This window comes from Haliotis asinina, chromosome 12 (assembly GCF_037392515.1).
Source record: "Haliotis asinina isolate JCU_RB_2024 chromosome 12, JCU_Hal_asi_v2, whole genome shotgun sequence".
NCBI lineage: Eukaryota > Metazoa > Mollusca > Gastropoda > Lepetellida > Haliotidae > Haliotis > Haliotis asinina.
Genome location: NC_090291.1, coordinates 18,124,492 through 18,148,701, shown reverse-complemented (window position 1 = coordinate 18,148,701; position 24,210 = coordinate 18,124,492). Strand labels below are relative to the sequence as shown.

Here is a 24,210-nt window from a genome sequence, read left to right as displayed (position 1 = left end):
GTTCTTACATCCATGATCTGAAGCAAAAGATGTAGGACACTCAAGTAGGTATTAATAGATTACATGCTATGAAACCCTATATTGCTACACCTACTTGGGCTGTCAGTCCAGGTTTGAGGTCATTGTACGACGATGTCGCATTGGCGACACAAGATATACGCGTGAATATTTACTTAAAGGTGAGGATTCTCCGTTTTCTACCCATTGTGATGAAAGAATCAAGCATGTCTTACTTGACTGTGTTGAATATTCCATCACAAGGGATACGTATTTCAAATTTCGAACTATTTTAACAAGAATTAGATTTGTTAAATGACTTGTAAATAAATAGATATTTTATTACTGGGAGTTTAAATTCGTAACTGTGCTTGTTAGTGGTTGTACCCTCAAAGGAGGTTAAAGTACTGTAAAATTATTGTCCTCCTGAGAGAGTAGGTAAGTCCACAAACATTCAAAGTAAACTAGAACCTTCAACGGTTTTAATCATAGAATATGTGTCTTTTTAATGTATGGCTAGATTTCCTAAATTACTAACGGTGGACTGGATGATGTAAATCCGGCTAGGGCACATGCAGGAAGCAAATGTACTGTAGTGAGTGAGTGAATATTTACTGCCACATCGGCAATGTTGCAGCCATATCGTGACGTGAACAATTCACTTAATAAAATGAAGACATGTGGAAAAGTAAAACCTGTCAACAATAGACTGTAAAAATACTACACTATCACAGATATGAACATAAAACTAGCATGTAACACTAAAACACTGTAATGAGAGGAGACAATACAATATAAAACACGGCTATAGATCACCAACAACTGGAGGTAGATCACCATACTAGGGACCATCTGGACTTATATTACTTCTGCTTCCTGCATGGAGCCCATGGAGCCTGGTATGGTGATGTACCTTCAGTTGTTGATGATATATAGCCGTGGTTTTTATTGTATTGTCTTCTGTCATTACAGTGTTTTAGTGTTACATGCTAGTTTTATGTTCATCTCTGTGATAGTGTAGTATTTTTACGTGTTAACGCGAGACGGAATTGTATCTTCACATATTCTTTTTCTTTTGTTCCTGATATTTTTCACGTTACATTCGCAATTCATGTTTTGTTTAAATTTGTCCATGCCAGATTTCCCATATAGGAACATGTCATAAAATGTGTTGAAACTTTTTTATGCGTCAAGTTAAACTTATGTTTTGGTACACATTGATACTAAAACAATTTCAATGCTCTAAGATTTCAAAATCACACTTATATTTATAAAGGAATTGACGAGGGTAATAAGATTAAGAAATAAACTACCAGAAACTACTTTAACCAAAAAAGTGTCAGATATCTTTGCATCATAACTTTTTCACATGTCCTTGTAAATTAATGATGTAGGTTTACGTTGTAAAGGAAAATTTATCATAGTTTTCAGGACATGAGGTACAAATTGGAATTGAAGGGTGTGGAATTGTTGGTATATGACGTTCAAATCTTTTATTAATAAAATCATTCAAATTGTCCTTTCATACAATTCACTTTACAGCTGTTTAGATGGAAGTAATGCCTCTTCATAAAAAATAGTGTAAATGAAACGTCCCAATTACAGACTGGTCACATTTAATTTAATTTTAAATATGTTATAAATAATGCATCTAATTACTTGGGATGCGATGATAAGTCAACGAATTTACAGTCGGGTTTTATGCCAAGTTAATTCTAGCCAGTTAACCTATCTGTGTGATCTGAAAGAACTTGGTGAAGGCAAACAGGTCGGATTTGTTTTTTTGATATTAGTGAGGCATTTGATAACTTAAAGGTATGGCATGAGGGTGTCATTTTAAACAAACAAACTACGCCATTGGGGGATCTCTTTGATCTGGTTTGAAAGAAATTTAGACAATAGAGTAAAAAATCGCAATTAATGGACACTGCTCCGATTTTAAACTCGTACATGTTGGCGTTCCACAAGGTTCCCAACTGAAACCCATACTTGTTATTTTATACATAAATGATATCGTACATGCCATAGCAAGTCACATACGATCATGGGCCGACAACGACCTCAAATGACATAATTCTAGATGTTCATGATATTGCGGCGTTCTGCCTGAACCATGACTGTATACCTAGCTGAAATGGCAAGTAAGCTTCAACCCTGATGAAACCGATGCAATATTTTTTCTTTCTCGTATATACATAAAACAGATAATATACCTACACTGAATAAGAACAACCTCGATACAAAACAAACTTAAAACCAATTCATGATTGTTTTCTTGTTACAGAGATCTCGCAAAAAGTGAATTACAGATAAATACAGTGTATTCCCGTGGTAACATAAAACTTCAATATGAATTCAAACATAAACATCAAAATATAACCAGCAGCAGTGTTCAATATTGAGTGAAGCAAAATCCTTCGTGTAAACGGCAAACAGATGGCCCTTGATGGCTGAAATAAAGGATCACACAGTAAATTCAGAGGGGTGGGGATGCAGAATAGCATGCAAAAGACTAACAAATGAAGACACAAGAAACCATAGTTAATACTACCTTACTTTTCATAATAATTTGACCTGTTATCCTGAATGCCGATGTTCTGAATGAGTGAGTGAGTTTAGTTTTACGTCGCTTTTAGCAATATTCCTGCAATATCACGGCGGAGGACACCATGAAATGGGCTTCACACATTGCACCCATGTGGGGAATCGAACCCGGGTCTTTGACGTGACGAGCGAACGCTTTAACCACTAGGCTACCCCGCCGTCCCTGATCTTCTGAGGAAGCAGAGCTTATTGCAACCACATTTACATATACAAAGGATCATAACTCCTTTTACGGCGTCATTTTATATTTCTAGACACCCTACGTATCTCGTTCAACAATTGATGGGATGATGCCCAAATTATACATATGCGCATCAGTATCCGTATCCATCCTACCAGAATTCGGTCACATAAGGGAAGTCGGCAGCAGAATATGGATGAGTCCATGCGTAGTAGAGGGGTGGTAGCGTAGCCTGATGGATAAGCCGTTCACTCCTCACACCAAAGAGTCCTCCTGAGAGAGTACGTAAGTCCACAAACAGTCAAAGTAAATTCTAAATGTCCAGGTTTTTAATCGTAGAATAAGTGTCTTTGTATTGTATGGCTCGATTTTACAAACTGCTGACGGCTGAGGGAATGATGTAAATCCAGCTAGGGTCCATGCAGGTAGCAAAAGTACTGTAAGTCCCCATGGTCCCTAGTATGGTGATCTACCTTCAGTTGTTAGCAATCTATAGCCCATTTTTACATTGTATTGTCCTGTATAGATAAATTAGTTTAGGTATAGTTACTAGTTTTATATTCTACTCTGTGATATCCTAGTTGTTTTACTGTCCTTCGCTGACAGGTTTTATAATAGACATATATTTCATTTTAGTATTACATGTTCTCGTCACGATATGGCTGAGATATTGCCGATGTGACGTTAAATATTAACTCACTCACTCACACCAAAGACCCGGGTTCGACATTAGAACAATGTATGAAGCCCATACAGATAGTTCCATATTGTAAGCGAAAGACATCATCAAAGCTGCAAGTGCGATCAACGAATTCATGGGCCCTTATAGAGACATACCAGAATTAAAAGACAAAAAAAAGCTGATGTACCTTATTCCCTTCTTCTCATCCTTATCATGAACAAAAAGGCATCTTTGATGGTCATTGAATCTGTCCACTCTTCGAGACCATGTCGCGCTCTTAACCTCCGCCAGGCAGGAGTTGGGGATGTGGATACTTTCACTCGCTACAGATACAAAATAAAGCCATGTGAATACAAGAGATCCTCGTTCGTCACTTCAACTGCATTTGAAAAAAGAACTTCAAGCGAAATGACCAAGCCACGTTTGGTGCTTTCCCCTTATACAAATGTCAACAATATAAAACCTCATTAAAGGATATGTCGCATTAGTAATGTGTATTGTTTTCAGTCGTATTGTATAGATACCCTAATGGCTGGATAAGGGCATTTCTTTTGTCCGTGTGTTAGCATTCTCAATAAAATGACTTTGGACAGTCACCAAGCTTCAACTGCAAAGCATAGCAACAGGGCAATGTCAGACCCATTTCTGGAGTTCTCACGTCATGATCTGAATTTTGATAGGAAGCAGCCTGCTTTCCCACTATAAACATATGTTTATATTTTGTTAGGTCCATAATTCGATATACACTTTCAAATACAATTACCTCGAATAGGGATCCTTTTCCTCTGATGACTGTCATCACCATAGTTACAGGAATAGGGGCAACTGACACCAGGGCAATACACCATCCGGCGACCACAGCATGTCCTGAGTACTTATAGTACCCATATGTAGGGTTCTCGTAAGTGGCCACAGTGAGAACAAGCACAATCTTGAATGACAATGAAAACGACAAACAAGCACTATCATAAATTGCAATGAAGAGGACAAATTAATTATGATAAGTTACACAAAAAAGACAACGGTTTTATCTATTAGGACATATGCGTTTTTTTAATGGGTATTCAGCGACACTTGGTCCGTTATTTTGATCCTTTAATCAGTGTATTTTGTGAGAGTCTTAGAACGTTGTCATCATTTAATGACAAACGGGTGTTTTACAGTTTAATTCGTGGTGTGACAGACCTTCAGTTTAGATCTCCTATTATTTGTGTGTTTGTTGTGTTCTGAACGCGTACTGCCAGTGCCGTTATTGTCACATATTGTAACTTATGTGGAATAGCTAGTGCGCTATACATGCTTACAGAAAGCCCAAACAGTGATGAGTTGTATATCTCCAGTCACGAATTAATGATAATATCAACATGGAAAAAAATTGGTAGTTTTGCGGTTGCTAAGGACATAGCGTTATATTTTGGTTTCTAGTTTTGCCTTTGGCCCAGAGATTTTATGTCTGCATAAGTTGTCTTTACTGATAAGGGTTTTGTTGTAAATATTTAAACACAATCGGAAATGGCTTATATATATATATATATATATATATATATATATATATATATATATATATATATATATATATATATATATATATATATATATATATATACAAGTAGACTATAACTTATATTACTGTGACCAAAGGAGGGCTAAAGTAAAAATTTGGTTTAGATGTTTCTTATAAGCCGTCTAATTAAATGTTGGAGCGACAACTAATCCAGAGTCCGTGTTACATAGCGGATAGAGCATACTATTACCAGCAAGGCCGTAGGAATGAATATGAAACACACAATCATGTAGATGGCTGGCAGTGGTCTGCCTGTCATGGCTTCTACGTCAGCAGAGAAGCGATCAGCTCCTGAAGATGTACAGTTATTATATCGTTGGCATCATCAAATAGGTTAGTTTCTAGTTTCACATCGTGAAACCTAAGTTTGTCGAAGTATAATGAGAAAAAGATAAGATAGGTCATATACATATGCACCAAGCTTCTCACAATGCCGATAAAATGCAGGGCTTGGAGAAGAAGATAACAAGAAACATGTATAGACCTTTATCTGCTCCTGACACGTACACACACATAAAACACACGGTCCCTGAAATCGTGGTAATATAAACGCATACGGCATAATATATATTTGTATGTGTGTCAGATGCTTATCCGAAGCTTGTCTCTTTTTGACTTGTTCAACCACAAAAACCGTTCCACTGGGCATACAAAAAGGAAAGCTCTAACATGATGACTCAACAAAATCTTTTCATCTGTAATGTTAAGTACAGAGATTTTTATTTCATATTTCCACAGTCCAGCCGAATTTGAGATAAAATTGATTCAAATGGATTAACATCACTCACCGTACAACCAACCAATGGCAATACACTGAAGTACTGCAGTGACAAACAAGACGACTGCCACGACATACCAATCCATCAACGTAAACATGTACACGCCTCCCTGAAATGTAATCACCCCATTAAATAAGCAACGTAAGTTTTTTACAATGCCAAACAAGTGATGTTGCACGTCTTTAAAATATAGGCACGTATGTTAATATCACAAATGAATGGAACGCAAAACTCACACGAGTGGTAAAGATGAGCCCCACAAGAAACGTTGCTCCCATGAAGGCAACGGCCAGGATGGACTGCATGTACTTGAAATGAAGTGACCCTGGCAAGAGTTCTTTCATGCATCTGAGAGCTGATTCTGCATTCGCAAACTATTTGTAACAAAGACAAGGCTCTAATTATATGTGACTCGAGAAGATCTTGGTTAGAATTATCTTAACCCATGATTATCGTAAGATCAATTCGCTGACATGGGTGACCCATGTATTGTATCCCAATTGCGTAGATCGATGTACATGACGTTGATCACTGAACTGCTTTGACTAGACTCGATTATGCACGTGCCACCGCCATGCAGCTGGAATATTGTTGCGTGCGACTTTAAGTAAGATCCAAAGCAAACCGTGTATGTATATTACGATCTGCGTCGTATTTCACAAAGGTTTTTGTGTTAATATTGTCATTATATATTAATGTACAATGTGCATTTCATACAGCAAACTGTCAAATAATTATATATCAGCTGTGTAAACAACAAAATCCCATAATGTATGAGGATCTTATTCATTAATATTGAAACTGAATTACCACAGAGTCTATCACCATCATCAACGTTGTTACAAAGAAGAGGACCGACCATAGCTGGGGCACCGGAAGAAGTGCAACTGCCTCTGGATATATTATAAATCCAATGCCAGGACCTGAAAAACGATAATTCATTTGTGTTGATTTGAAAATGAAATAGAGCGTCACGAGTATTTATATATGATTATTGCCAAATATCCGCCATGGCAATCTGTCATCCGGTACCCATAAATTTGCTCAATGTTTAGTAAGACGTATTGGTGATATATTCAGATCTATATTTCAGAGAGTTACTGTATAAGGAACTGCAGTGGACACATGCAAATAGTAAGTAAATTTTATCAAATTTAATGCATGATAAAATATTTTATGGCGCTTCAGTGATTTCTCTTTTCTATAATCTCCCCTACACCGTCATTTTTGATATTCCCGCAGATAGTAAATCCGGAGTAATTGCCCCCTTTCCCGGCCTCTTTTGCGCTTAGTACCCACGCAGCACGGTTTCAAATTCCCGCAGATTCTAATCCAAATTTCCCCACCCTCCCTTCCCAACTATTCTATATTCACAATTCGTCTCAATCATCTGATTATTAGGTAAACATATATAGCGTTATGTCAACCACATTGTAACTTTACACTTGTCCATGTTTGTTGCAAATTACTGCTTCATTTCTTTCCTGTTTCAGGTCATGTTGACGTTGTGCTTATGGTGCAGCCAATCTTCAGGTAAGTTTTTTTTTTAAGCGGAGCAGGTGACCAGTGGTGGGTTTGTATAATCGGCCGCTGCCTATCCTCTTAGAACGGACCTGGAGGCGAACCAAACTTGGTTACGCTGCATTATCCGCGGCTTATCCTCGTTGAGAGTTATCCTCAGGGGGTGAACCCAATTGGATTCCGTTGCTGGTAATGTGTTTGGTCACGGCGGATTTTTGGGTGGTTTTGCTTTGCTGATGCCTATTCCCTTTGGAGGTGAACCCGGCTGGGTTAAGCGGCATATAACAGTATCTTTTGGTCCTCTCGGCGGTGACCCGCCGGGGGTATAATGTGTCAGGTGGGGTGTTTTTTTTAGATTGGTGTGATATGGATGACTCTACAAACATATTCACAGTACATATAAGTAGACCAGCAATAAGGGGATACATAACTGAAAAAATCTTGTTATTCGTGAAGTAACGCTACCTGATGTGACGACGTCATCAATAGGCTGCTGAAGGCTGTGAGCCAGGTACCCAACGGTAGAAAAGACCACAAAACCAGCAAACACACTTGTCAAGGCTCCAGCTACGGTTACCACTACGGTTGTCCTGAATTCATAACATTAACGTTATTTAAAGCCTTACATGTCTCGAAGATACACGTACTGTCATTACGCCTTGCACCAAGGCACTGACAGTTTTACTTCCAGTTATTGTGCTTTATTTTCATCCGACGTTAAATGCAGCGTCACCATAGGCTAATTTCTGTTTAAATTCAAACGTTGTGTAAATTCTGCAACTGAATTAGCAACCTACGTGTTTATCATAACATGTGTTTTAACAAAACGGAGTATTTTGTCTGCAACACTTTTAAGTATCAAGATGAATAATTTATCCAAGGTTTTAAATGATTCAATTGATGGATCACTTTTTGTGGATGATTTTAATATTTCCTGCCGTGGTAAAAATATGCGTACTATTGAACGGCAATTACAGTTGTTTTTAAATAAAATAAATATATGGTGTCTTGAAAACGGCTTCAAATTTTTTTTAATCTAAAAGAAATTGTATACATTTTTGTAGAAAACATAAGGACCCTGAACTATCTTTAAATGGCAGTCCCATCAAAGTTACTTTTCTCATTTAACCTTCTTACCTCATATTAAATCCCTTAAAGCTAGATTTGTTGAAAGTTGTTTCTAACTCAAAGTGGGGAGGGGATCAAACTACCCTCTTACACCTCTATCGATCACTTGTCCGTTCAAAGCTCGATTATGACTCCATCGTATATGGTGGAGCCTGTAAAAGCAACCTTAAACTTCTTGATTCTGTCCACCACCAAGGTTTAAGACTTTGTCTTGGATCTTTTAGAACTTCACCTTTTAACAGTCTTTACGTTGAGGCTGATGAACCATCCCTTACTCAACGTCGTATAAAATTATCCTTACAATACATTACTAAATTATACTCTATAATCTAACCCTGCATATAACTGTGTGTTCAATCCACTTTATGAGGATTTGTAAGACAAGAAGTCCTCTCTTGTTCCACCTCTAGGGCACAGAATTAAACCCTTTCTTTCTTCGGCCGCCATTGAGTTGGAAAACATAGCTCCCTCCCGTCTTCTTTGTTCTCAGTTGGTTAGGCCAAACGTCGACCTAACATTATCTTCATTTAAAAAAATCAGAAACTAATGCATTACAGTATAAACAAGATTATAATCAATTAAAAACTAAATATAGCAGTTACAACCCCTTATTTACGGATGGTTCCAAGGACGGTGGTGCAGTGGTGCGGTGGTCCAGAACAATATCTTCTAGACTACCAGTTATCTGGTCTATTGTTACAGCTGAAGCAAACGCCATACTAACGGCTCTTAAACATATTCAAAGACACCCTAAACATAAACAATATATAATCTCTTCCGACTCTCTTGCCTTCAGGCTATTAAAAATATCTCTTGCAAATATCCACTTTTAATTGAAATTATGGAATTGTATAATGATTTTGCTACTGGCCAATACTACATCGTCTTTTGGAGGTTACCCAGCCATGTAGGAATCTCTGGTAACACGTTGGCTGACCTTGCTGCTGAGGCAGCACTCAACAAATCTGTGACACCACTTCTTATTCCTTACAGTGATTACAAAACCACCATTAGATCTTATATCCGTGATCTGATGCAAAAGAAGTGGGGCACCCAAGTGGGTGTCAATGAATTATATGAGATAAAACCTTACACTGGTTATACCCACATGGGTTGTCAGTCCAGATTTGAAGAGGTCATCCTTCGGCGATGTCGTATTGGTCATACGAGGTATACACATGCGTACCTGCTGAAAGGTGAAGATCCTCCGTTTTGCATCCCTTGTGATGAGAGAACCACGGTCAAGCATATCCTGCTTGACTGTGTTGAAATCTCCATCACAAGAGATAAATAGTTCAATGTAAAAACACTTTTGGATCTTTTTAACACAGTAAATACTCATTTAATTGTTGGATTTTTAAGGGAAATTGATTTCCTTGTTGAATTGTAATTAATATGTTCTGTAGATAGTTGAATTTTAATGATTGATAGTATAGATTAGGAACATTGATTATTAGTGGCTGTACCCACAAACGGGGTTGAAGTATTGCAAAATTATTGTCCTCCTGAGAGGGTACGTAAGTCCCAAAATTTTCAAAGTAAATTCATACTGTCCAGGATTTTAAAGCGTAGTATTTGTGTTATTTTAATTTTGGCTAAAATTTCTTACAATCGCCAGCAGCTGAAGGGATGGTGTAAATCCATCTAGGGTCCATGCAGGTAGCAAAGGTACTGTAAGTCTCCACGGTCCCTAGTATGGTGATCTGCCTTCTGTTGGTGGTGATCTATAGCCTGTTTTTATATTGTATTGTCCGAATAGTGATATTAGTTTTAACTTCCCACGCTAGTTTTAATTCCATTTGTGATATTCTGGTTGTGTTACTGTCCTTTGTTGACAGGTTTTACAATATACATGTATTCCTTTTCATTGTTAAATGTTCTCGTCGCGATATGGCTGAAATATTTCCGATGTGACGTTAAATATTAACTCACTTACTCACATTAACAAAACTAATCAGGTACTGGACAGGGACTGTGCGCATGTACTTCGGTTCTTGATTTTAAGGCTGTGTTGGTGACATAACATATATTACCTAAATGAAGAAACCGCCATGTAGCAACACACATAAGCTATATATTATTGACACAAACACTGCTAGAAAATGTAGATCATTCACATCTGAAAAGGAACTCTACATTATAATTGTCTATTTTGCTCTGCTTGAAGAGACATACCGTGTAATGCTGCTGTGGAACGGGTTGTGACTCGATAATGTTATCAGTGTGCCCCATGATGGACCCATTGAGAAGAAGACTTGTATCAGAGCTTCCAGCCACACCTAGACATATGACAAATATCCGCATTCAACGACAGAAAGATGAATCGGGTATTTCCAGAAATGACATAGGAGAAACTATGAACAAAAAAAAAAGAAAAATAGCAGTTCATTTGTTTCGTAATATCCATTTCGTCTTTAACCACAGCAAAGAAACAATTTAACTACTTTCGGTATAACGTGACCCTCAAGGAATAATTCAACCGAAATTCTAAAAGCGCACGAACTGCACAAACTGTAGATCATGATTTGCATGCGAAAACAACGACGCATTTTTGATGTATTGGTAACTCTCTTTGGTTGACACTAAGAGTTGGGTCATTTTCAAGATTCTCACATGCAATCAAGTGTAAAACAAAATGTCGATGTCCTGTAAAGTTTTCTCACCTGAGAGTGTTTAAGACGTGTAAAGTCAGGCGTCAGGTAAAATAATATTCCATCCCTTGCACCCGGCATCATGCACGCCCTGGCCAACAGCACCGCAAGGAGAAGGTAAGGCATCAGCGCCGTGACATATACCACCTGATAGGAGAACAATATTATCACCTGTACAGAATTTGGGCTCATCCCACTACTCGCTTTACGAAACAGTACAGTGTACAGGATCTCTCAGGATAATCGGCGAAATGCAGTTCCATTCAACAAACTGAGAAATACGCACGTACAAGATATTGATTAACATATTGTTATAGAAAGTACTTTCAGTCACCTGTGATTAAAGGTCACATGCAATCAAAACGTCGAACATAATTAAAACACAATTATCACTTATTCATGACATATAATATACAATGCTGCTTGTTAAAAACAAATAAACAAAATTGTAAGCGCACAATCGCGATTCAAAAGTGCAATATTTTATACTAGGGCTTACTTACCCCGAAACAACCCCTCGGGAGACCGAACCCAGTCAAAGAGGGTGGATGTGCACTCAAGTGTAACGACAGCTTCCGATTGGCTGGTTCATTTGCTGATACGCTGAGGGCTCATTTTGTGTACAGAAGATTCTTAATGGGTAACAACTTCTTTTATTGTACTTGATGCGTCGTTACAGTATGGATTCATATACCGTTGTCAAACAAAATCATATACACTGGGAGAAGTTGTTATCCATAAAGAATGTACATAGAGATGATGGGTTTTGTAGATACATGTTCTCTGAATTTGCGTTCGATCCAATAAAAAATCATCTCAGTAGAGATGGTGAACTACTGCGTGTCTGGAAACTGTCATTCGTCCAAATACAAAGCAGGACTTGAAACTGACAAGATTTTGCACCAGTTTCCGTCAGATCCAGTACTCCGAGAAAAATCGATGTAGTTTGTCTGCAACTCACAGACATAAAAACATGTCATGTGTTCAAATATCGCACCTGCCTAATTACATAATGAGGCAGAGACAGGACTCGGTTGCACTAGTCATAACTCAATTTATTTTGTTTATGGCGTGTAGCCTGATATGTGGTTTATGCTTAAAGCTGTTTTTATGGTCTTTAGACAGGCAGACAGACATAGAGGTGTCAATAAACCAGACATAGGGCTTTCTCTGGGACAGAGGCTGCTTACTACAATCAACACGTTTTTGTAGATTATTTACTTGTTTGTGTATACAACCAAGATTAGACTACTTATCACGACCTCATACTCCGGGCATGCATACTGTTTCAGGCTGCGAGAACCTATTCACTGCGCACGGGCGCAGTGCAGCCCAGCTGTTGAAATAACTTTTTACCCAGCTCTGGGGGAAATTTAGTGAATCGTTTGAATTTCGCGGGCTTTTTTTCATCGCGTTTGTTTTCAACTTTACAGGCTGAATTGACATTTTTGATGATTTGTTTCGGTAAGTGCATACCGTTTTGCGTTGCATGTGACCTTTAAGATATCTCATATTAATATAAACCGTTTATTATACGTTCATGCAAAACAGTAAACAGTGAAGTAATTCCCTTATACCTCTATACTTAAGTTGGACTTAAGTTGGAATTTGTGGGAATAATTAATAACGTGCAGTAAAGTGCACCTAAACGTCTTTTTCATATTTAGGCACGCATATTACATCACAAGAACTCATAGGCTCATTGCATTCATCTGATGAAAGGGCAAGGATTGGCCCAGAAACGTCGCATGTAAAAACAGTTGCACATCCACAACAGGTGTATTACCATACCAACTTCTAAATGCATATCAAACATCTGGTCATGACAATTTTCATTTCTGACTAGTCGGCATCATTAGCTGTTTTATTATGTAGATAATATTAAAGTGACGATCCTAATGCACCAACATGTATATACTGACAGACAGATTTATCCGAATGGATGAAGAAAAAACAGAGTTTCTGTACCTTTCCGACAGACCTTACTCCTTTAATGATGCATAGCAAAACGACCAGACATGTAAGGAACCAACAGAGAACCAGATGGGGTTGTGCAGGTCCCGGTTCTTCAATCCCAGAGGAGATTCCCAGAACACGATACCTTCAATATAACAAATATTATTTTTGGGGTACATAGCAGCTTTAGCACGGGACTCGAACATTATGCAAGTATCGAACATACTGACATATAAGAAATTACCTTATCTTTTTGTCACTGGTACACTTGCTGGCATTTTGAAATATTGTTCATGATACTGGTGTCCCAATAGTCTTAGGAAGCACACTTCACTTCCATTAGACACGACAGAATCATACATCAGATGCTCTCTCAATACAGGTAATTGTGAGATAATTGTGAAAACATCTTCAACTGAGGTTTCTTTTTGAAGGTAATGGCCACGCAAAAAGCCACGGAAAGTACGATCTTTCAGATGGAAGTAATATGGCGGTATTACGCACTTTCGCTATCGTCCTCTGAAATCAATAGTCATTGTTATGACTTAGTCATTACCACCACCTCTTCGTTAGATCTGGTAAAATAATTACGACAATACAGCAACATTTTACAACCAGTTTAATTGGTCCACAAGTTGCATTATCTCCTAGACTAATATCTTTGGAGACATAGTTGGCTTGTCTATCGCTGACTATTTAACAGATGTTCTGTTCACGATATGACTTTTACTAAAGGCGAGACTTTTAAAGATTTGAAAGCTCAGTTTACATGTTTCAGAAACTTTGCAAAAACTCACTGCCAGAACTCTTCTGTGGACGTATGGCCAAAGACATCTGCAGATATATTCTCGGCCTCAAATGTGTAGGTAACATGTTCTTGAGACACATTTTGGGGAATGGAGAGACGTGCCTCACTTGCAGAGACACACTGTGGTGTGTTCCATGTGTTATCGCAGGTTGTCCAGGGCAGTACCGTAGAGAAGGAGCTATATATGTAGTAGAGAGCCCAGGCAAACACCATACTGAAGTATGGCACGATGAGACAGCCGAGAGTCAGAATGCCATAACCAATACCTATAAAATATAATAAGTTTCTTCTTGTCGCTCTGAAACATTTTCAAATTTCATGCTGACTAGTATACTTTCAGCCTTCATTAATGCAGTAATCATCTATGATACATTCTTGAAATCTTGGCTATTGGTCAAATTATGACAACATTCTGCTCTGATGTCATGAAGGTAAGAGTGCACTGCCATTACTATGTAAACGACAACGTACATGTTTGCAGATGCATTTAATTTCATGCATGTTTCCAATGGAAATTACCTGTCATCAGTGGACACATCGACCACACCTTTATTGGTCCTCGAGAGGAAAACTGTCCAAGTGCGACTTCGAGGAAAAATAGCGGCATAGACAAAAATACCACGAAGATAACATATGGAATCAGGAACGCCCCTGAAAGCAAAGATCGCAAGTTTACAAACATTCATCGACCACCAATGATTTAGACTGATCCTTAGTCTTACTGATCCAGTGTTCAGCTAAATCTTACCTCCACCATTTCTTTGGCAGACATAGGGGAATCTCCATAGATTGCCCATGCCAACACTGAATCCCAGCATAGCCAAGATACTCTGCAACTGGTTCGACCATTGTGGACTAATGTCATTGCGTTCGTCGTTACCACAAATCTGGAATGCATAGTAGAATTAATTCACATGATAGAAAGTAAGACCAGTTCGACCCCAGGAACTCTTAGATTCGGGGATGATGAAATTATATCAGTTGGTGAACTATGTCTCAGACTGAATAGCTGAATAGACGACAAGAGCTGCTACGTTTCACGTAAATATGTGGACCGTGTATGAATTTCCATGACCATAAAGCCATACGGAGTTAGGTTACTCGTTCGCTATTTCCAAATATGCATGCAAGTTTCATGAACATGGCAAAGAAGTTTCAAGCTATGTTAAAACATCTATGAGTGCCTACTTGTACATGTATATTATTGCTAACTTAGTTATTCTTACGTTTTCAACTTCAGCATCTTCTTCCTTCCGGGCCCAATGTTCTTGGAGTTCCATATTGGTCATTCATCAACCTTCCAAACGCTGTAACACAAATATGTGTTTTACATCGTATCATTAGGATAATACACCACGATGGAGAACACGTGTAAATGCACAATAGCTCTATGCTATAATACATATTGTGCATCCATATCTGGAGTTTTCCGATGCGACCACAATCCAGTAAACATGTGTTCTTACCAAAGAACATCATGGGGGCTTACAGTACTCATCCGATTCGTCCGTGTGTTTCACTTACGTCACCGATCTGCTACTGTGACAGTAACGGACACTTTAGGATAGGTCTCTGGACTTCAAAGAGCTTCGACCCAGTCATCAGAATCTTCTATCGTTTATCGTCAATGAAAACGTTAGTGTTCTTTTATGGCCTTCCAAATCGGCTGATCTAAACGCGATCGGGCATGCATAGGTCGAACTTGATCGGTGCTTCCGTAAAACGTCACCATCGTCCTCATACACTGGAGAAGATACTGCCATTAGGGATCACACAAAATTCCCAAAACAAATGTCTGAAAACTTGTGTATTCCGTTCAAAGGCGGTGTCGAGCACTGACGGTTGCAAGGGGTGGTGTCACCAGGTACTGACCTCAACGCCCGCACGTGTGAGTGAGTGGGTGAACTGAACTCAAGTTCTCAAGAATAAAAATACATTTGTTATCTGTATGTCTTATTTCGTGCATCTATGTTCACAAGTTTAATCAACTTATGTAGCCTTAATCAAGTATGATCGCTCTCCTTATTTCGGTCTATGCGTTGTCTAGTTTGTCTCCAGCAATCTGATGAGGGAAACGAGTCTCCCATTCCAGATTTCTGATGAGGTCAGGTTTAGTCACTCATTGCTGAGTATAAAAATTGTTGAACCACCATTAAAATATGATGGTAACAAAGGTGTTCATAGTCCTGCTTTGATGTCGTATTTATTGATCGAAAGCGGTATGCAATTTGCATATTAAAAAACATAAGCGACTTCTTTATGTAATCTAAAGGTGTTTTTTGTGTTGCATTTGTCGTCATTTAAACTTTATTTCCTTATCTTTCAGCTTCACTTCAAATTCACCCTTATCTTTATGATTGGAAGTTTAGATTAGAATCTTGAACTGTTATGGGCTGTACCCTCAAACGGGGTTGAAATGTGGTAAAATTATTGTCCTCTTGAGAGAGTACGTAAGTCCCAAAACGTTCAATGTAAAGTTACCGGGATATTTAAGTGTAGTACTTTTGTTATTTTAATTTTGTCTAAAATTTCTTATAATCGCCAACGGCTGAGGGGATGGTGTAAATCCATCTATGGTCCATGCAGGTAGCAAAGGTACTGTAAACCCTCATGGTCCATAGCCTGGTGATCTACCGTCTGTTATTGGCGATCTAGAGATCGTTTTCATATTGTATTGTTCATACAGTGATATGAGTTTTAACGTTCCACGCTAGTTTTAATGCTAATTGTAATATTCTATTTGTTTTACTGTCCTTCGTTGACAGGTTTCAGAATACACATATAGTCCTTTTCATTGTTAAATGTTCTCGACACGATATGGCTGAAACATTGCCGATGTGACGTAAATATTACCTCACTAAATTCATTCTGCATTTCAGAAATCAAAGTAACGGCTTTAAAAGGACAAAATCTAGAGACACACTGACACAGTCATTTCATGATTTCACGTACATATTCATAGTAGCTGGCATCCGTGGCGAGCCACCTCCTCGTCGTGGGTGCTGGGTAACGCCAAGAGCTCGCAACGCCCCCGTTGTGGACCCGTTTGCCGTGGGTTCCGGTCCTGTGTCGGTGGAGGACGGGAGTCTGGGGATTGAGTGCACTGCGACCCTGTGACCGCGTTCCGCGGGTGGTTGAATGGACCCAACCAATCTCCTGGTCACGCCAAGCCCTGAGCATTACTTTATGTGATGTTGCAAAAATTTTGATGTTATATTTTTTGATATATATTATTAGGTCTTGGCCGATGTTTTGACTTTCTGAATTTCAATTTTACAAATTCATGTTTTTGCCTAGAGTCGTATGCCCAGAAGGCGGTGGCTCATGGGCCAATGTGGTGGAATTAGTAATCTTTTAATTCTTCTGCTGGAGTATGTCATCCGGGCATCCTGGGTGCTGTAAGCTGGAGGCCCGCTTACTTTAGCATTGCCCTAATGATACTCCGTGGTGGATGGGGAAGCTCGGATGATGAACCAAATTAAACTAACCCTGGCTTATGAAATTCCACCCAAAAAAAACAAAACGTTTACTTGAAACTGACCCTGATGATACTGACCGCAGACCGTCTGCATCGATTGAGTATTGGCCGCTTTTCGTCGTGATAGAGACTCCTGATAAGACACCGTTAAAGCTGAACCCCTTTGCTGTATCCAAGGGTATTCACGGTATTGCTGGGGATGTGAAAACCATTAGACGCTTACGTTCGGGTGCACTGTTAGTTGAGTGCGCGAAAAAACAACAATCAACTAACCTGATGAACATTACATCTTTCGTGGGCATTCCGGTCACGGTCTCTGCTCACAAAACACAACCAAAGATATTGTCATACATCGCGATCGACTGTTTGCAGATATGTCAGAACTTGAAATAGCATGCGAAATGAAAGATCAAGGCGTGCTTTATGTCAAGCGTTTTTCAACCCGGAAAAATAATGAAACTATCCAAACAAACACCTATCTGTTTTCCTTCACGTCTCCAAATACTCTTAAGTCGGCAAAGGCAGGTTACTGTAACATCCAAGTTGAGACATACATCCCTAACCCGTTCAGGTGTTTTAAATGCCAGAAACACGGACATGGTGTATCTATCTACCTGTACATTGTCAATTGTGTGTCCTCACTGTGGTGAGAAGACACACAAAACAGAAGATCGTGACAGCGATTTTAAAAAATGCACGAACTGCTCAGGTGACCATTCATCTTCTTCCAAACAGTGTCCCATTTGGAAAGAGAAAATGGCAATAAACAGAATAAAGTTTACCCAAAATGTCTCCTTTTCTGAGGCAAAAAACTGGTGAAGAGATCTAACCTGACAGAAAGTTATGCTACAGTAGCAAACCATCACCTGTGTACAGCTCTAAAATAACAAAGTCATCCACAAGCTGCCAAACTACCTTGACTTGTGTAAACTGCGAGTCTCCACAGCTTTTGTACCCTGCTATGTCAGCTCAGACTGAGGAATCACTTCCTAGTACATCAAAGTCTTCTTCCGATCACAAAGCATCATCATCGTCTCAGTCACACTCAAAGTCTCAATCGACAGCTGATAGTCAACAAACGGTGAAAAGTAAACCAAAGCCAAAGCCTGATGCTTCAAAACAACGAAGTGGCAGTGCTCCTAAAGAGTCACAGAACAAAGTTAAATTGTTCAATAAATACAGGTCTCTTGAAGACATGGACGTTTCTGAAAACGTCCATTCTAGGGCACATAGCTTGTCGCAAAAGAGTGCGGGGTAGATCCCCAATAAATCCCCCCCAAAAGATAGTTTATTCCAATAATATTGTACAGTGGAACTGCAGAGGATTGAGGACTAATTTACATGAATTACAGCTATTAGACCAAGATTTTAAACCTTCAGCGATATGTCTCCAAAAGACATACTTAAAACAAATAGATACATTTGACCCTCGTCAATTTAATGCTTATCATTGTTTTGCACCTCTGGGTGATAGGGCCACTGGCGGATCATCCATTCTGGTCAGACAAAACGTTATTCAAAGCTCTGTTTCACTTAATGCTAATATGCAAGCTGTTACAGTGAGAATTACTTTACATGTAGCGTTTACGCTATGCTCTCTTTATATTTCGCCGACGTTTGCAAGAACTGATCTTCAAGCATCTTTCTGACCAACTCCCGAAGCCCTGTATTATAATGGGAGATTTAAATGGGCACAACCCACTCTGGGGTAGTGTAACTACAAACACTAAAGGTAAATTGCTGGAGGACTGACATTGACTTATGTATTTATAATGATGGTTCCAACACATATTTACAGCCTGGTACAGGGACTTATTCTGCTCTCGACTTGTCACTCACAAAATTCAGAACTACTTAATAAATTCGAAAACCTCTGTGGAAGTGACCATTTTCCTACTATATTAAAATCTCCATCTGATGTTCCTCCATCATCAAGGCGGAATTTTAAAAAGGCTAACTGGGCTTTAGATGAAACACTAAAACCTGAACGTTTTATTGACGTTCCTGATGCTATCAAGTGCTTTTCTAATGAAATGAACTCCACAGCTGATGAGTGTATACCAAATTCCTCTGCAGTTCCACATATTCGAAAACCGTGGTTCACTGATTACTGTAAACAAGCTAGGAACATTATTTCCGTCGCCATGTATAAATTTAAAATTTTAAATGCTAAAGCGCGGCGTACTTTTAAACAGAACAAACGCCAATCTTGGCAAAATTATGTATCTAAAATATATTCTCGGACACCCATGTCCAAGGTATGGAACATGGTCCAGAAAATTAACGATAAAAGTACTCAATCTACTGTCCATCATCTTAAACATGGAGATCAATTACTTACTGATAAATCAGATATTGCGAATAAATTTGGCGAAACTCTAGCTAAACATTCTTCCTCTTCGAATTATATACCTAAATTGCAGCAATATCATTAAAAACAAGAAAAGAAAACTATTAATTTCAATTCTGATAATGGAGAAGATTATAATGGAACGTTTTATATTCATGAACTCCATACTGCTCTTGATGAAGCTCATGACACTGCTACAGGAGCTGACAACATACATTATCAACTCCTGAAACATTTACCAGAATCCTGTTTAGAGACGCTCTTATCAATTTTTGATGATATTTGAACTTCTGGGAAATTCCCGTCTTCATGGCATGATGGAATAGTTGTACCAATACCTAAACCTGGACGTGATCATACGGATCCATCCAATTATCGTCCGATTTCATTAACTAGCTGTGTTTGTAAGACCATGGAACGCATGATAAATAATCGACTTGTTTTGTACTTGGAAACAAATAACCTCATAACAGATATACAATGTGGTTTCCGTAAAAACAGAAGTACTGTCGATCACTTAATGCGTTTAGAATCATGTGTGAAAAACGCGCTAATTAATAAACAACATGCTGTGTCTATCTTTTTTGATCTTGAGAAGGCATATGCCACAACCTGGAAATATGGCATTCTGAGAGATTTACATGATTTCGCTTTGCGAGGTCGTTTGCCTAAATTCATAGCCAAATTTTTAAATAACAGACAATTTCAGGTCCGTGTGGGTTCTACCCTGTCTGATCATTACAATCAGGATCAGGGTGTTCCACAAGGCAGTATTTTGTCAGTCACACTTTTCTGTATAAAGATAAATAGTTTATCAAAAGTTTTAAAACGATTCAAGTGATGGATCGTTGTTTGTGGATGATTTTAATATTTCTTGTCGTGGGAAAAATATGCATACAATTTAACGGCAACTGCAGCTGTGTTTGAACAAAATAGATAAATGGTGTCTTGAAAATGGCTTCAAATTTTCTAAATCAAAAACCAATTGTATACATTTCTGCCGTAAATATAAACCTCATAAAGACCCAGAGCTATTTCTAAGTGGCACCCCTATCAAAGTTGTCTAGGAGGCTAAGTTCTTGGGACTTATTTTCGATTCAGATTTGACCTTTTTTGGATCCAGAACAATATCTTCTAGGTGTGACAACAGTTCTATTTTTACAGCAGAAGCCAACGCCATACTATCGGCTCTTAAATATATTCAAAGACATCCTAAACATAAACGGTATATAATCTATTCAGACTCTCTTTCTTGTCTTTAGGTCATTAAACATATCTCTTGTAAACATCCACATTTAATCGAAATTATGGAATTGTATAATAAACTTGCTACTGGCCAATACGACATCGTATTCTGTTGGTTACCCAGTCACGTTGGCATTTCCGGTAACGCAATGGCCGGTCTTGCTGCCAAGGCAGCGCCGAACAAATCTGTGACACCACTTCTCATTCCATATACTTATTACAAAGCTAGCATTAGAACTTGCATCCGTGATCTGATGCAGAAGAAGTGGGACATCCAAGTAGGTATAAATAAATTACATGAAATAAAACCGTATATTGGTTACACTTATTTGGGCTGTCAGTCCAGATTTGAAGAGGTTATTTTAAGACGATGTCGTATTGGCCATACTAGATATGCTCATGTATACCTTTTAAAAGGTGAGGATCCTCCATTTTGTATCCCTTGTGATGAGAGGTTCACAGTCAAGCATATCCTGCTTGACTATGTAGAATTCTCCATCACAAGGGATAAGTATTTTACAGTTAAAACAATTAAGGATCTTTTTACCAGCGTTAGGTCTCATTTAATTATTTGTCTTTTAAAAGAAATTGATTTTTTGGTTGAATTTTGAATAGTATGTTTCTGTAAATAGATGTATTTTAATCATTGGAAGTTTGGATTGGTAACTTGAATTGTTGGTGGCTGTACCCTCAAAGGGGGTTGAAGTATTGTAAATTTTTTGTCCTCCTGAGAGGGTACGTAAGTCCAAAAACATTCACAATGAACTTAAACTTTCCACTGATCTTAGTCGTAGTATATGTGTATTTTTAAAAAGATTTTGGCCAGATAGCTCTAAAGTGCTAACAGCTGAGGGGATGATGTAAGTCCGACTAGGGTCCATGCAGGTAGCAAAGGCACTGTAAGTCTCCACGGTCCCTAGTATGGTGATCTACCTTCAGTTGCTGGCAATCTATAGCCTGATTTTATATTGTATTGTCCGAATAGTGATATTAGTTCTAGCTATCCACGCTAGTTTTAATCCCATTTGTGATATTCTTGTTGTTTTACTGTCCTTCGCTGACAGGTTTTTATACTATACATATATTTCATTTCAGTATTAAATGTTCTCGTCACGATATGGTTGAGATATTGCCGATATGACGTTAAATATTAACCCACTCACTCACTCGTTGTAGCTTTTTAATCCCATGTGGAAGATATGTACGTTCATATAGATTGAACATACGTTCACTCACATGTCACAGATTTTCGTTGTTGAATATTCTGTTAGCATCTGAATTAAGGGTTAAATAAAACCTGGAATTATGGTGGATTATTCGATAATTTGGTAAGAAATGGTAACTTTTTTTCTAAAGTATATTACATCATCTTTGTAAATGTAAGCATTATCTCTAAACATATATCTTCTACAAGTATAACTACCATCTACACATCTACGGTCATGTACGTTTGATCTACTTATGTGTATATATCAGATATAAAGAGTGGGTGAATGCATCGATGAGGATCTTAGTATCATCTATGTAGATGAATGTATCATGTAGGCAGATATTACAACAGTTTCACGGCGGCACTAACAAGCTTTCCTTGTATGTATTCAATTTCTGCATTCAAGATTCAGTTCTTATTCAGTAAATAGTATTTCCGCACCTACCTGACAGCAAACATATCATCTACAGTTTCGATGTAGCTTTCAGAGGTATTTTATTTACAATTAGTTTTGTTTTGGCATTATGAATTACGGTCACGATGATAGACGTGTAGAGCTGTGTGGACAGAATAAACGAGTCCTGAATAATTGCCACTTGAATTACCCATTTGTGCTAATTATGAGATATATTCAATTTGTTTCGGACACCATGAGCTAGATGGCACAATTGCATGACTCCACGAACAGTGCAACATGAGCTTATGCGCCTACATTAGACAGCATGGATTCATGTCCTGACGATATATTCGAATAGTGAACCCTCGACAAGTAATGGTTTGTAACATAATAATGCACCGACAAGTGTGAAACCGTATGATTAGGTTGCGAGGAATGCGTTTATGTTTGAAATGGCAACTAACACAGGTTACCATTAATAGAGTGATGTTTATACAAGGTACACATCGTCAAATGTTTCCAAGTGTTGCAAAGAAATTCGAGTGTGAACCTTCCACAACACATCGGCTTACTTTGCAAATGTTTGTGACGAGTGAGGTTGCAAACGACTACCAAATCTAAGACACAAAAAACACTTAGCATTTGCAATGAGCACAACTTACCAGAGAAACGAACAAGCTCCTTTGCTACACACCTTCAGTCCGGAATTGAGTTCTATGAAAGAATAATAGGACAACACCACACCTGTATCATTCTATTATCATTCAAATGTATAGCCACATTAAATTGATTTAATAGACAACATTCATTATGTATGTGAAAGAAGAATAGGACAACATTACACCTGTATCATTCTATTATCATTCAAATGTACAGCCAAATTAAATCGATTTAACTTTCATTGTGTACACAACAGAAACATTCAATAGACCAACCATGGGTGATAACATTTAGTCCCACATATGTCTCCCAAAACAAGAAAACTGTGTTAGAATTCATGTTCATGGGAGACGCTGATAATAATTGAATCTCCCTCATTGATGCATACATAAAACGCATGTACATAATTATGAATACATACCGATTTTCATACTCGGATGAACTCTAGAAAAGAGTAAATTAACTGAATCAATTATGTCTCTTGAATAATCAATTATAACAGTCGTATGTTTAAGGGACAGAGAAAGGAGGTATCTAAATCTGCTATCGTGAATAGGAATCTTTCAGATGTAAGAACCATGATTGAGCCTAAGTTACCTTTCACGCTACTTTCTGTAGTTTTGGCCATGGTGTTCCGATCTTCTTTATTCGATCTCTCCACTATATTAATAATATAAGTCACTGTCTGTGACACTGACGCACTTTTGCCGTCAGGTATGTTCAGGAGGTATCTGCTTTCGCCAGTAATTAAACCTCTGTCCCATTATCTGCACTGCCAACCTTGGACGATACGTGCCCATCTCACTCATCGACGTCGATGTAGGCGCCTCTGTGCTGCACCACGGTAGGGTCTGTAGGCTGACGAAGTCTCCTGGAAACAGTCCTTGCTGGTGATATCACAGTAAGGAATCGATTGCAGGATACGCAAGTACCTGTCTTCATCTGGGGTGGAGACCCGAGATCTGCCACTCCCCGACCTGCCCTGTGCCCTGCCTGTCT

At 38.4% G+C, this 24,210-nt stretch overlaps 1 protein-coding gene across 1 annotated transcript; it reads right to left on the bottom strand.

Annotated features, from left to right (window-relative positions):
* Nucleotides 1-1,459: 1,459 nt before the first annotated feature.
* On the bottom strand, nt 1,460-24,014 carry LOC137258594 (sodium- and chloride-dependent glycine transporter 2-like). The gene is made up of 18 exons (XM_067796299.1): nt 23,809-24,014; nt 23,633-23,655; nt 23,214-23,265; nt 15,098-15,178; nt 14,620-14,758; nt 14,391-14,522; nt 13,861-14,137; nt 13,076-13,208; nt 11,120-11,254; nt 10,632-10,735; nt 7,794-7,918; nt 6,618-6,730; nt 6,044-6,181; nt 5,817-5,916; nt 5,219-5,319; nt 4,228-4,395; nt 3,652-3,787; nt 1,460-2,447 (listed from the first exon to the last, which is right to left on the bottom strand). Exons 4-17 carry the CDS (start codon nt 15,158-15,160, stop codon nt 3,653-3,655), a joined length of 1,863 nt encoding a protein of 620 aa, XP_067652400.1. The 5' UTR covers nt 15,161-15,178; nt 23,214-23,265; nt 23,633-23,655; nt 23,809-24,014; the 3' UTR covers nt 1,460-2,447; nt 3,652.
* Between the last annotated feature and the right edge of the window lie 196 nt (nt 24,015-24,210).

Excerpts from the sequence above, each read along its gene's own strand:
- LOC137258594 (XM_067796299.1), bottom strand. The coding sequence starts at position 15,160 with ATGACCAATATGGAACTCCAAGAACATTGGGCCCGGAAGGAAGAAGAT. Across the intron at positions 14,138-14,390 it reads GATGTGTCCACTGATGACAG|GTATTGGTTATGGCATTCTG; the intron begins GTAATTTCCATT and ends TATATTTTATAG. Across the intron at positions 3,788-4,227 it reads GAAAAGGATCCCTATTCGAG|CGAGTGAAAGTATCCACATC; the intron begins GTAATTGTATTT and ends TTGTATCTGTAG.